Genomic DNA, 13253 nt, shown 5'->3' with positions numbered 1-13253 from the left:
CTTAGCAAAGGGGACAATTCATGCTTGCTACCACAAGACCCTCCACTGCTCACAAAGCCAAGAGTAGGCATGGCAGTGACACTGCTTGACTGACGGGCCAAGGAGAGTTCCCTCAGGAGACACTAACTAGAGCTCATCTAGAGAGTGACTAAATAAATGCCATTATGTGCCTGTCCTTGGCTTTGTGAACCGTGGAGGAGCCGGGTGGTTTTTGGTTCCTATGCCCCGTCCGTCTCCTGATGCCTTGGAGAAGTCTGAACAGCTCCTCACGTTCTCAGCAATATTTCTTCCTGAATTTTGGATTAGTGAGCAAGTGGCACACAAAGAATTAAGTGAGAAAGCCATGAAAATACTGACTGGCTTTGCTTGATTCCTGCTTGTGTAAATTGGAGTTTACAATAGTTGCTGCTATAATGAGCAAATACCTAGTGAAAATAACTTGGAGCCCGAAATTAGACTGACAGACTCAAACATAAATCCCTCATTTGAAAAGCTAAGTAGGAGCAAGTCAGCTCTTCTTCCATTAAAAGGTAAATGTGCGTTATTTATCTTTACCTAATTGAATCAGTGGCTGACATCCTGACTAACTGTATGTGTGTTCTTAACATTGGTGAAGTGCTAGCCCTTGCGCTGGTCTGCCGTTCTTCCAACGCTTGAGCACTCTTCCACTCTTGTGCAAGAGTGCAAATACTTTTAGAAGCGTGCCTATGCTCTGAGAGCACTCCAGGAACCCTCTTCTGGACTGGATTGAACCTCAGCAACATGTTTCTGGTCTACACATCATTAGTCATGATGTCAGCCAACATGGGGGTGGGGGTGAGATCACTTAGCTTTATATATTATTTTAGGGGGTCACCATATCAAAAATGGTCTGAGAACCCCTGGCCTAAGATCCTTAGTGTACTACATATATGGCACTTATATCTTGGGCTGTCCTTGAAAATTGCTTTGAAACTTCAGTTGGTTTCGAACACAGCGGCCATATGATTGACCTATAAAGCCCTAAATAGCTTGGGACCAGGGGATCTGAAGGATCACATGCTCCCATATGGATCTGTTGGCTTGTGATGATCTGTATCATAAACCCGACTCCAGGTGCTGCCTCCATCAGAGGTGAGGCAGGAGGTGACCAGAGGAGTGGGGGTGGGGCCATTTTTGGTAGCAGCAACCTGGTGCTAAAAAGGACCTGTCCCCAGAGATGCTCAGCTGGTGCCATTTTATTAGCTTTTTGCCATCAAGTGAATACAATTTTAGTCTCCTGAGCTAGATATTTGATTTTTATTACTGCTGTTCCTCTGTGTGTGTTTCTGCTTTTACTGCTGTTTTCTTTGTTGTGATTTTTAGCGTTTTATTGCTTGAATTTAATGTTAGTTGCTTTTAAGAGATCCAGTGCCATCATTTATTTATTACAGTGTTGTCTTGCACTTCCTCCAACAAGCTCAGGGCAGCATATTTACTTCTCTCTGCCCATTTTTATCAACATTAATTGTTTAATTTTAATTTTTTATTGTTAGCTACCTTTAGAAGCTTTTGTTAAAAGGCAGAGAAATCTTCTTTTAAATTATTTTTTAAATTTTTGCATCTTTAAAATGTGAACCTGTGAGCAACCTAGGTGGTATTGAACCCCTTTACTTTAATTAACTGATTAATTACACCATGCCACCATCAGTTTGGGCTTTTGGATGAGATCTTGTAAGTGCAGGTCTGTTCAGAAGTATGAGGGCCTTTTGATTAAATCAGGCAGGCTGTACTCTGTGTGTGGTGTATATAAAGTATGGGTTAAAGAGAGAGTACCCTCTTAAGTGGTGTAGCAGGGAAATGCGTGACTAACAAGCAGAAGGTTGCTCGTTCAAATCCCCGCTGGTACTATATCAGGCAGCAGCTATATAGGAAGATGCTGAAAGGCATCATCTCATAATGGTAAACCCCTCCTGTATTCTACCAAAGAAAATGACAGGGCTCTGTGGGCGCCAGGAGTCGAAATCGGCTTGACGTGTGCCTTATGTGTTAAAGTTTCTGATTCTTTCTGTGTATTGTGTGTTTTCTTACTTGCCTGTGTACATGTCTGTATGCGGGCTTTGTAGATGTGCACCGGCTCTGCAGGTATGCATTTGTCCCCTTGTGGATTCCCCCAGTTTCCTCTTTAGTTGTTGTAGAGGTGCATTCACATCCCCAAAACATCCTTTAGATGCCAATTCATAGTCCGAATTGTGTCAGGTTGGACATGATGAGCCAGCACTTCAGTGGGCAGATATGTTGCTGGTGGAGCCTGACTGCCAGACATCCACCAAGGCCTGTCCCATCAATTTCTAAAGTCTCTTCTCAGTCACTGTCACTCACTCCCATGCACACAGGGGATCCTTGGAGTGCTGACTTGGTGTACATCAAGCATTGTTTTGAGCTGTGCCTGATTTGAGCATCTTCCATAAAAAAGCTGGATCTGAGATGAAACGCTACGTTAAGATATATTGGACAGCTGCCTAACCATGTAGCTTGTCTGTCATAGCCTGGTTGTGTAAAAATAAAATAAAAAATACATATTTTATAAAATTGCTAAGTGCACTCATTAGGAAAGCTGAGTATTTTTAGAATGCTTGCAAAACTTGCCATCTGTGCAAAGAATTTAGCCTACGATAAATGTTAATCAGGGCAAAAAGTTAAAGTTTGGTGAGTACCATTGATAAATGAGGTAAAAAAAAAGTAAGAGTGCCATTAATTATTCCTAAGACAGGACTATCCGGCGGGGACAACAGGCTTTTTACCACTCATGCTTCTGCTTCAAGACAGTAACCAAGGTATACATTAAGTACACTGACACAAGATTGATGTAGCCAAAGCAAATGAACATTCTGGCACCAAAAGGGAGAGAGAATTCTGTGGCCTGGACTTTGTAGGGAGGTGGGCATTTGTACAAAACAAAAGGATTGCTTTCTTATGTCTTGTTAGGGCTAAGAACCTAATTTCTAAGCCCCCCCACCCGCATTTGCTTAGCTTTGTCCCTCGATGTGTTCTGGGAGGTGGAGAGACGTGGCATGCATGGCACTCTGCCAGAGAGGCACAGGCAGGACTGATGGTGCTGATCCAGGCAGACGTAGTGCAAGTGCTGACCAGCAGGTGGTCATAGTTGGAATGTGTCCTGGAACAGATGGCAGCTTCTGAGCTTTTGGGAGAAAGAGGGGGAGGGAGCAGTGTGTGTACGCGCGCACACACACACACACACATACACGGAGCACACATGACCGAGGGCAAGCCCAGGGAGCGGTAGGATGGGGTTGCAAGCGTAATTCCACATTTCCTGGCTTGAAAGCCAGACTGTTATCATTATGGCTATCCAGTTTCTCTTACTGCCATCACAGGAGCAGGAAGGAGATGCCTTTAGGATTGAAGGGAACACCCAGTGTGCTCTGTGTGTGTGTGTGTGTGTGTGTGTGTGTGTGTGTGTGTGCTGTGTGCTGTGTGCTCTGTGTGTGTGTGTGTGTGTGTGTGTGTGTGTGTGTGTGTGTGTGTGTGTGTATCTTACAGTCAGAATGGGTTTTGCAAATGCAGCTGCCAGACCAAATTGAAGCAGGCACTACATTGGTTCTCCAATATCTCATTAAAGATAAGCAAAGCATTTCTCTAATATAGTAGCTAGCGATTCTTCTATTTCTGTGGCTACAGCTTTCAGTTTACTTGGGTAAATGATATCATCAAGCTGACTTGAATTCATCTGTGTGATATTGTCCAGTTAGATATCTGTTTGGATACCAAAACCATATGATTTTGTTATCCTCCTGTTTGGGGCAGTATAACAAATAAACAAATCTTTGATAGCTGAAAATAAGGAGGGCAGTGTGCATGTGGATATTTATGATAGCTGAAGGTGTGATCGGCATGATTTTGGAAGGTGGCTTTTGCCAATGTGTGGGGACCTACTGTGGCTTAAGCGATAAGAAGGCTGTCCACACAAGCAGCCCTACCCAGGCTTGCAGAGCCCTACCGGGGTAGGGCTACTTGTGCGAAGCACCAGGACTGGAAATCCCCCAATGCATCACACTCCTTGTGCGGTGCACTGAGAGATGCAGGAGGCCACAGCCTCCCTCCCCCACTTCCTTGCCACTCTCAGAGCTGCCGTATGCTGCTGGTTGTGTGGGCGCGTGGTGCTACTGCTAAGCCCGAGAGTAGCTCACATTGAGTGGGGGAAGGCAGGACAGCTCCTGCCACCGCCCTCAGCCCTCCCTAGGCCAGGCAAGCCGCGGTCTTGTGAACGCCCTTAATATCTGTTTGGATCTATGGTGTTCCTGTTTTTACCATTTATTGAGGGTCGCATGGTGTTTGTGTGCTGCATCTTTCTGGATAGGGTCTGTATCTAAGACTGGCTTACTGACTATTGTAGAATGAGAGAGACAGACTGACATTTGGCCTTCCTTCTGTGGAACTAGCTAGAACAGGACGGAACCATTATGAAACGTGATCACATAAAAATGAGAAACTCCAGATCTATTTAACTCTGCTTGCTGTCCCTCTATACTCTAAAAGCACTTTGGAACTCTTGTAAATAATGATATTAGTAGCAATGTTGGATGGCATGCGAAACACCCTTTTTACATTTTGGGCAACCAGGGAGGTGTCAGGCTGCTCCAAGGAGTTTGTCATTCTGATACCGCTACTGGATCTCTCAGATACTCCAGGGTTGACATCACTGAGCTGAAACAAAGATCATTGTTCTCAGACTTTAGGCTATATACCTGGGAGCAGAATGGATCTTCTTCAGAGAGTTTTTTAAGGCTTCCCCACATTTGTAGCCTTCTGTGAGGTCCCTATTGGCAAGGGCTTGGCCACTCAGTATTTTAGGAGGATGTCAGGTTATGCCCTCATTATAACATTGCTCCCAATGCAGAACTTTACTCCCCCCCCCCAAGAGTGAATGCTAGCCATCCGCTTAAGTGAGACAGAGACAGAGGGGTACTCAGGGACATCACTATTGTGGGGGCTAAACCTGCTCTCTGCCACTGGTGACCCCAACCAGGCTCCATTTCTTGGTCACACCTGCGTATGATAGAAAGTTGAGATTGTGTCATTGTGATTTACAGACTTTATGATATTTTTCATTATTTTATTCCCGTTTTACATATGGGAGGTTGAAACTGAGAAATAGCGACTTTGCCAAGCAATCCGTGAAATCATAGTTAAGGAGGGATTTGAAACTTGCTTGGATTGCTCAATTCCAATATCAGGAAGCTGGGAAAGGATGCAGAGTGCCTCCTGCTCCATGGAAAACAGTTGGTGGAACTCTAGCATCATACCCATCTAAACTCCCTTTGCTTATATCCCAGTTAATGCTGCCATCATCTTACAGTCTCTTCTTCTTGCTCCATACATCAGGAACCAGACATCCCCTCTGAGCTCACAGGTGGCTGCCATGGCTTCTCCCGAAAATACATGCACTGGCAAGAAGAGCTGATCCTGGGTGGCACAGTGAAAGATTCCCAGGGTAAACTTCAGAGGTAAGAAACGGAGAGAGAGAGTGTGAGAGAGAAAGAGTATGTGTGTGAGAGAGAGACAGAACTGGCTCTCCACGTGTCCATGCCAAGAGGAGGTCTCTGACCAGAATAACCTCAGATAGCTGAGGAATTCTTTCTTCAGGGCAGATAGCTTTTCCGTGCAGGCTGAGCCAATTAAAGATGATGGACAAAGCCATAAACCTTGTTTTTAATTGCGGGAGCATGGCTGCTGGGAGATGATTGAACTCTCACTTCCACCCTTTTTATGACTGCGGATGGTGGTGGTGAACTGCCCCCTGTGCTAGCTTGTAACTTGATGCTCCCGAGGTTCGTATTCTAGTGAACTCTCGGTTCATGTCCGCAACCTGACCCTGGGAGCAACTGGCAGGTGTTCCTGAGCCATGGGATTTATATTGATCCCTCAAGCTCTGGTTGCCATACCCCATGCCTCCTGAAGCCACCTGCCCATCCCCAGCTCCTTCCAGCTGACATGGATGCTTTCTTCCAGCACAGATACCTGCTTGCAGCAATCCACAATGCGCCTGTGCCAGTCCACATCTAGTCTCTGTAGGCTGACTCGTGCAGGACCTACACCCATCCGTGCGGGTGTAGGTTCCGCATTGGATTACTGTAAATGAATTACAGTAAATTACAGATTACTGTAATTTTAATGTGGTTTCTGCCCACTGCTAGGAGTTGTATCATCCTGGAACTTTCTCATACTGCATTGTTTCTGCCAGAAGACAATTCTCATTGATGGGAATGTACCTGGAGCTTTCCAGGCTCAGAAAGGCAAAGGGTTACAGATAAATGGCTAAAGGAGAATTGGAAACAATGGGTTACCAATAAAGGGTTGCTTCTGATGATACATATCCTTACTTTCCTTCCAAATCAACACAGAGGGACACAACAAGAAAATGGCAGAACAAATGCTCATCTTTGTGATGTCAAAGGGCTCAGGACCAAACTACACATGACATTTAAAGTGTCATTAGCCCTGACAGGTTTAGTTTCTTCTTAATAAATAATAGTTGGATTGGGCAATTCCCCGATCAGGTCTACAGTGGAAGGGAGGGAGGAGGCTTTAACCCTACCACCACTACCATCCTCTGTGCACGTGCACACACAGAATCCAAATCCAACAGTTTGTTTCACATAGCAGCTGATTGACACCACTGGAATGTGAATGTGAATCAGCACCACATAGGACTGATTACGAGAGAAGGAAGACTGGAAGGCTCCTGGCTTCAGCCTGCAGCTCTGCAGGGTGGGGGAGGCAGTGGGTCCTAAGGCTTTCGATCTGGTGTTTAAAGTAGCCCTGTCTCCCTGACCATGAGCTGGAGAAGGCATCCCTGAGCTGGCTTCTCTTCCTCCAGAGCTGAAGCCCTGCAAAGCATGTTCCTGCTAATGAGCCCACGGCAGCTCTTTGAACACTATCGGGATGACTATGAGATACATGACATCAACTGGAGTGAGGAGAAGGCAGCAGCTGTGCTGGAGGCCTGGCAGCGGGAGTTTGTGGAGGTGAGATGGGAAGAGGAGGGGAAGGGCAGGCCGTGGGAACTTGGGGAGCTGCTCGGTGCCAGTGAGGTGTCTGTGTGTGCCTGTGTGAAATGCATGTACAGGAGGCTGAGACAGGAAACATGGAAGGCAGTGTGCCAGGAAATGTGCAGATGTGTGTATGAGTCCATGGCAAGGCAATGTGTATGTGGGTAGAGGGAATTCTGAATCTGGAAGATGTCCTGGAGGATTGTGTGCAAAATTGCATTTGTAAACATAAATGGTATGTTCTGGTGCATGTGTGCTTATGAGTATACAGATCTGCATGCAACACAGTTCCAAGGATCTGGGGTGGATGAATTATCAATATTCTCCCCCCACCATCCCCGCCGCCCCAGTGCCCAGCCATGTTTGGTACATGACTAGCATATGAATTCATTCATGGCCTTGGGCATCCTGTGACCTTTTGGTCTGGTGATAACAGATCGTTTATGGGGACTTCATCCTGAAAATGTTAAAAGGCTATCCTGAATGTGTTAAAAGGTCTCATATACTGGAAGAGGTCCTGCAAGATGATATGGGTGATCATGAGTGCCTTGCTGGGTGGAAGGATATCTTTGTGAATGGCTGGCAGCAGATTCTTTCTTGACAGTGTTTCAGATCCTCTGGGTGCTTGTGATGGATTGGTGCTTGTTGTAAGCAGATTCCTTCATAGTGTGACAGGCTGCTTATGAGTGGATGCTTCAGTAGAGCATGTATGTCAGCAGGTCCATTGGTAGAGGGCATGCATAGGGATCCTGTGCATGTATGTGAGATAGAACTCTTATGTAAATGTGAGCAAAACCATTGAGATGATTGTGCTCCTTGCCTAGTATCTCACAGGTCTTGTTTCTTCTCAGTTGGCTCAGGAATCCCTCTCTTCAAATTCCACCCAGACCATCCATGCCTTCTCCACCACGACACTCAATGACATCATGAAATCCTTCTCAGATGTGAGCGCCATCCGTGTGGCAGGCGGGTACCTGCTGATGGTGTGTGCCAACTTTTCCCTTCCCTCTTTCTTGTGCCTATCCCTTCACTTCCCCATGCGGACCTTTCTCCTCACTAACAGCCGTTCTTCTCTTCTTGCAGTTGGCGTATGCCTGTGTCACCATGCTGCACTGGGACTGCTCTAAATCGCAGGGTGCTGTGGGCCTGGCTGGGGTTCTCCTGGTTGCCCTTTCAGTGGCAGCAGGGCTTGGACTCTGTTCCCTTTTGGGAATCTCCTTCAATGCAGCCACCACCCAGGTACGTGCACTTTGGACCTGGAGAGGTCCGCCTTCCTGCATGACAATTCCTGGCTGCCACCTTTGCTCGCCCTCAGTACCTCTGTAAGCAGCCGAGTTTTTCATTGCCCCGAATGCTAGGCAACACTGAGGTTACATTCTACCTTGCTGTCTCAGCTCAGCATTAGAAGAGGATGCTTCTATTATCCAGAGAGGTCTCCTTACCAAGCACTTTCCCTTCAGACTCATGGATATCCATGAGGCTCCAACATGATCATAGTGCTGCTTTTGACTCTCACAGAACTCCAGCTGTCTGTATACTTCTTTCTCTTCAGAGGGGCCATAGGAAATGGAGGGCAGTTACAGAATGGTTGAGTTAGAAGGGACCACTGTCCATTTGGATTGAGGCAGGAACTTTTATAGTCCTGGGTGTGTGCCTCGGAACATGCAAAATAACATGGCTGAGGAACACTTTCAAATCAACCAAGGTGCCTGCAAGGCAAAGAAGTGTAATCAAGCCAAATTCACATGGCTCAAGGCCTGAGTCGTGCCACTCATGTTAGGAGGAAGCCAAAAGCCAGTTAATGTGGCTGGAAAAATATGGGGATCATTTAGAGTTGGAACACAAAAGCAAAATTAAGCATTTGTGGTGCCCCCTCCCTGTCTTGGTACCATATTAAGTCATTCTCACCCCTGAGAACTGTCTATTGTTTTGTGAACGTTGGATAGGTCTTGGCCATGCTTCTCTAACTGTTTCCCCTCCACCTCCATATAGGTGCTGCCCTTCCTAGCATTGGGCATTGGTGTGGATGACATGTTCTTGCTGGCACATGCCTTCATAGAGACCAGCCAACATGTACCTGTCAAGGTGAAAACCTTCCCCTGTTCTTACATACATATTTGGGTCCTGGTGCACTAACGGTGTGTGCTCAGCCCCAGGCCTCCTTTCTATACTCATTGTTTCCCATTTGCACTTTTCCAACTCAGGAACGAACGGGTGAATGCCTACGGCGTAGTGGCACCAGTGTGGCTCTCACCTCTGTCAACAACATGATTGCCTTCTTCATGGCTGCTCTTGTACCCATCCCAGCACTGCGTGCCTTCTCTTTGCAGGTAAGCCAGTCCTAGCAGTTTCTTCATGCAGCTGTGCTTGTACACAGGAGCCTTGTCCTTTTCTCTCCAAGTACCCCTTCTCTACAGGTTGTTTTGCCCTCAGTGTCTACAGGCTTGGCTAGGCAGCTGGATAACCTATTCCCTTGAAATAAAAGTAGATATTTAGATGTTTTCCTTGGGGATTAAAAAGAGCTGTGTATGAGTTGTAGTAGCATCTCTCAATGGGCTCATCTCCCTAATTAGGCGCACCTCATTGGCTCATACTTGGCAATACTGCCAAGTGTTAATTTTGCCCATTATGTCCTCCATCTCCTCTCTGCTGGTGGCAGATGTCCTGGTTGTGAGGAAGAGCCCTGCTCTTTTTCTTCCATGTGGCTGCTGATCTAGTCCAGGATCTGGAACAAGAGACATTAAGACCGCAGGTGGGCAGAAGATGCTTTCTACAACCACGACAGTACCAGTATCACTCTCCTTCGCACTGCCACTTATTTATCATCCATGGATATTAGATTTTTAATGTACATAAAAATCCTGCTTTCCAGGTTTTATCTTATGTATCTTCATAATTAGCCCTGTGAGATAGATGGTCATTATTCCCATTTTACAAATGTCAAAACGGAGCTCTGAGAGTGAGTTGCCCAAGGTCATCCAGGGAGTTATGACTGAACTGCAATGAGCTCTTTTCCTTCATTAGGAAAATTCACTTGCTACCTACTTATTACATGGCCTACTTTGCTGCCTTAATATCCTTTTCTTGCTCTGATCTGGTTGATCCGGAACAAAAGTGGCTGGATTTGAGCGGAACAACATAGAAGGGAAAGAATACGCTCATGGTCAATTCTGTCAATTCCTGTTTAACCCTTTCACTTCTTCCATGGCTTATTCTCCATGAACCAGCCTGCATTCCCAGAATCAGGGCAATATCAAAACTGATGCTTCTGTACAGATGGAATGCCCAAATCCCTTTCTGAGCCACTCATTAATTACCATTAGAATTACAAAGAGCACAACACTATCCAAAGTAAGGGTGTTCATGAACCCAATTTTGCAGTTTGGTTTGGATTTGGACCAAACCTTTGGTCTGTGTTAACTTCAGTTCGGTTTGATTACAGGCTGGACTGCCTCCGGTCTGGTTAGTGGTCGAACCGGTTCAGGATCAAATGGTTCGTGCACACCCCTATTCCAGAACACAGGAGAGATGTCATCCTTTATTGAGAATGATATGGCTCAGGATCTGTTTAACTTTTTGTGTGCTCTTTTTCACCTCCTTGTCCACTGCAGGCTGCAGTCGTGGTGGTGTTCAACTTTGCCATGGTGCTGTTCATCTTCCCTGCCATCCTGAGCCTGGACCTTCACCGGCGTGAAAACAAGAGGCTTGATATTCTGTGCTGCTTCTACAGGTATTGCCTTAAGAGTGGGATGATCAAATATAGTCTTCCGCCTCTTGGGACAGCCCACACTGTCCACAGTGCAAGGTTAGGTTCTATCTCCTGTGAGAAGACAGTAATGCACCAGCTGGGACACTGGTTGACACCCCGCATCTGCACTCCAAAGGGTCTCTCCATCTGCTCAACAAGAGAACTGGATTCCTTTTGTGATCATTATATTCAGATGCTGAATCTCAGCCTGGCATTGAATCTTCATCACATGCACCAATGGCAAGGGCTGTATATTCATTCGCCAGCAGTTTCTCAATGTCCTCTTCTATCCGCAGCCTCTGCTCCTCCCGTGTCATCCAGATCCAGCCGCAAGAATTTGCCGATGCAAATGACAACCACACTGCACCAGCTTTTCACCATGGCCACCCGGCACTGGCCACCAGCACACGTATCACCACCACAGTGCAGGCCTTCACCCAATGTGATCCCTCTGGACGGCATGTGGTCACCATTCTTCCACCCACACAGCATGTCTTCACCACACCTTCCACCCTGCTCTCAGCCAACCCCCTGGGCTCGCAAGTCTTCACCCCTGCCAGTTCCACCCGCGACCTCCTGGCACAGCTGGATGAGAGCAAAGGGGCCCAGGAGTGTGTGCCATTGCCTTTTTGTCGGTGGAATCTCTCCAGCTTTGCTCGTAACACATATGCACCTATCTTGCTGCAGAGCCAGACCAAGGTAGGTGGCAGAGAATTGCTGTGTGGTGTTTTGTGATAGGTTGGGCCCTATTTGGAGGGTGGGGTGGGGGGCAGGCAAGAATACTTGCTTCCTGGATAGCCCGTCTGTTTTGGGGCACTTGGCTACCAAGCAGCAGGGAGCAAAAGCTCCCTGACCTTTTTAACCAACTGGAATTGAGGGCTACATACCTCTCCAGTTTAATCTGGAATATATTCACTGTGTGCTCTGACCAATGTTACATATAGACACTGGGCTGTTGCATATTTCATGCGGAACCATGGCTAAATCTGAGCTCCATGCAACATCCCTGAGCCTCAGAAGTGTGCACTCCCCCCTTCCCTGCCCTGCAAGCTTCAGAAGAATTCCACTTCTGATTGAGGTTCAAAATAAACCAGGATTGATCATGATGTTTGAACCGTCTGGTTTTGTTTTTCCCCTGACCAACTTCCTTGAAATCAGTTGAGACCTGAACACAAGGTTTGTACTGGGTTCACTAAAAAGTAGGATTGTTCTCGATAGAGAGTTGGATTTTTATGAGACACATATGGATAGGAGATGGAGGACTCCTAAGTCCTTGGAGATGCCACAAGAAAATAAGATTTAACTGTGGTTCTGCATGATGTCTGAACCAGCCTAACATCGAGAAAAATGAATTAATATACATCAGAACCAATCTAATTTCAGGTCCATTGTAGCCATTAAAAGGTCCATTGTAGACACTACATATTGCCTAGTCATCTTCTGCATTTCCAGGTCGGGTAGCGATAAAGACTCCATATCTTTCTCAAGTAATCCAGGGTGAAGAGACTATGTCAGCCCCAGACAAGTAGCATAGGGAGGCCGGAAGCAGGCCTGGTTCAGCCCACTACCACCAGCTCCCGCCCCCAGCCACACCATGCACTCCGCTGGCAAGCAAATTCCAGCCAGTGCCATGTTCTAGGGATGTGCACAGAACCGTTCATTGAGCCATTCTAGGAGCACCAAACTGGTTCTGTGGACCGGCGTTTGAGCCGGTTCGAAGGTGGGGTGGTGGATAACTTTAAGGGCAGGGGAGGGTGCGGGTTACCCCTTCTACCACGTTTCCCCCGCTGGTGCTGTGTATTCAAACGGACCAGCAGGGCAGCAGCATACTTCCCTGCTGCCCTGTTGCTTCCTCGGACCGGAAGTGATCAGAAGTTCCCGGTGCACGTTCCTGCCTTTAAAGTTCTCCCCGCCACTACCGGCTTCAGGCCAGCAGGCACTGGTTCCGTGCACATCCCTACCATGTTCATAGTAGGGATGTGCAAACCAGTTCGACCTGTTTGACCAGCCGGTCTCCCTTACTGCCCAAACCAGCCTATTCAGCCAGCTCTTTGGGCCTTCCCCCTCTGGCACAATGGCTATTTTGGAGGCTGCTGCGCCTGCACAGTTGGCCTCTGTGTGGCCTGGGTCATGCCAGGCCATGGTGGGGAAGGGGGAAACTTCACAGACACGCACACCCACTGCCTCGAGCAACTCCCCCAGAGGGGGTAAGTTAATTAAAACAAAAATAAGAATCGTGGAAACCCCCGCCAAACTGAATCGGGGGGGGGGTCGAGGGGGTGCCGGACCAAATTGGCCTGTTTCTGACTCGAACCGAACCTGACCAGCAGATTCCGTGCACACCCCTAGTTTACAGTGCGGCCAGGAGCAGCTCTCCCTGCTTTAAAAGGCAGGGAGACGTGTTCGTGGACAGGCTAAGAAGCCAGCGCTGGCTAAGCTTCTGAAAAATGGAGCTACGTGGCTTGTCATTGTTG

General features: G+C 47.2%; 1 protein-coding gene across 3 annotated transcripts in view; it reads left to right on the top strand.

The window, feature by feature from the left end:
• The window catches only part of PTCH2 (patched 2), a 93765-nt gene that overhangs the window by 67632 nt on the left and 12880 nt on the right, over positions 1-13253 (top strand). For all 3 annotated transcript variants that reach the window (XM_053245374.1, XM_053245376.1, XM_053245375.1), the window contains 8 exons: positions 5365-5486; positions 6860-7007; positions 7883-8014; positions 8115-8270; positions 9024-9116; positions 9236-9361; positions 10643-10761; positions 11076-11478. In XM_053245374.1, coding sequence (XP_053101349.1) covers positions 5365-5486; positions 6860-7007; positions 7883-8014; positions 8115-8270; positions 9024-9116; positions 9236-9361; positions 10643-10761; positions 11076-11478 — 1299 coding nt within the window. The remainder of the gene's footprint in view (positions 1-5364; positions 5487-6859; positions 7008-7882; positions 8015-8114; positions 8271-9023; positions 9117-9235; positions 9362-10642; positions 10762-11075; positions 11479-13253) is intronic.

Source organism: Hemicordylus capensis, chromosome 4, assembly GCF_027244095.1.
Source record: "Hemicordylus capensis ecotype Gifberg chromosome 4, rHemCap1.1.pri, whole genome shotgun sequence".
NCBI lineage: Eukaryota > Metazoa > Chordata > Lepidosauria > Squamata > Cordylidae > Hemicordylus > Hemicordylus capensis.
Note: the sequence above shows the minus strand (reverse complement) of the source record. Positions and strands in the feature narration are given on the sequence as shown.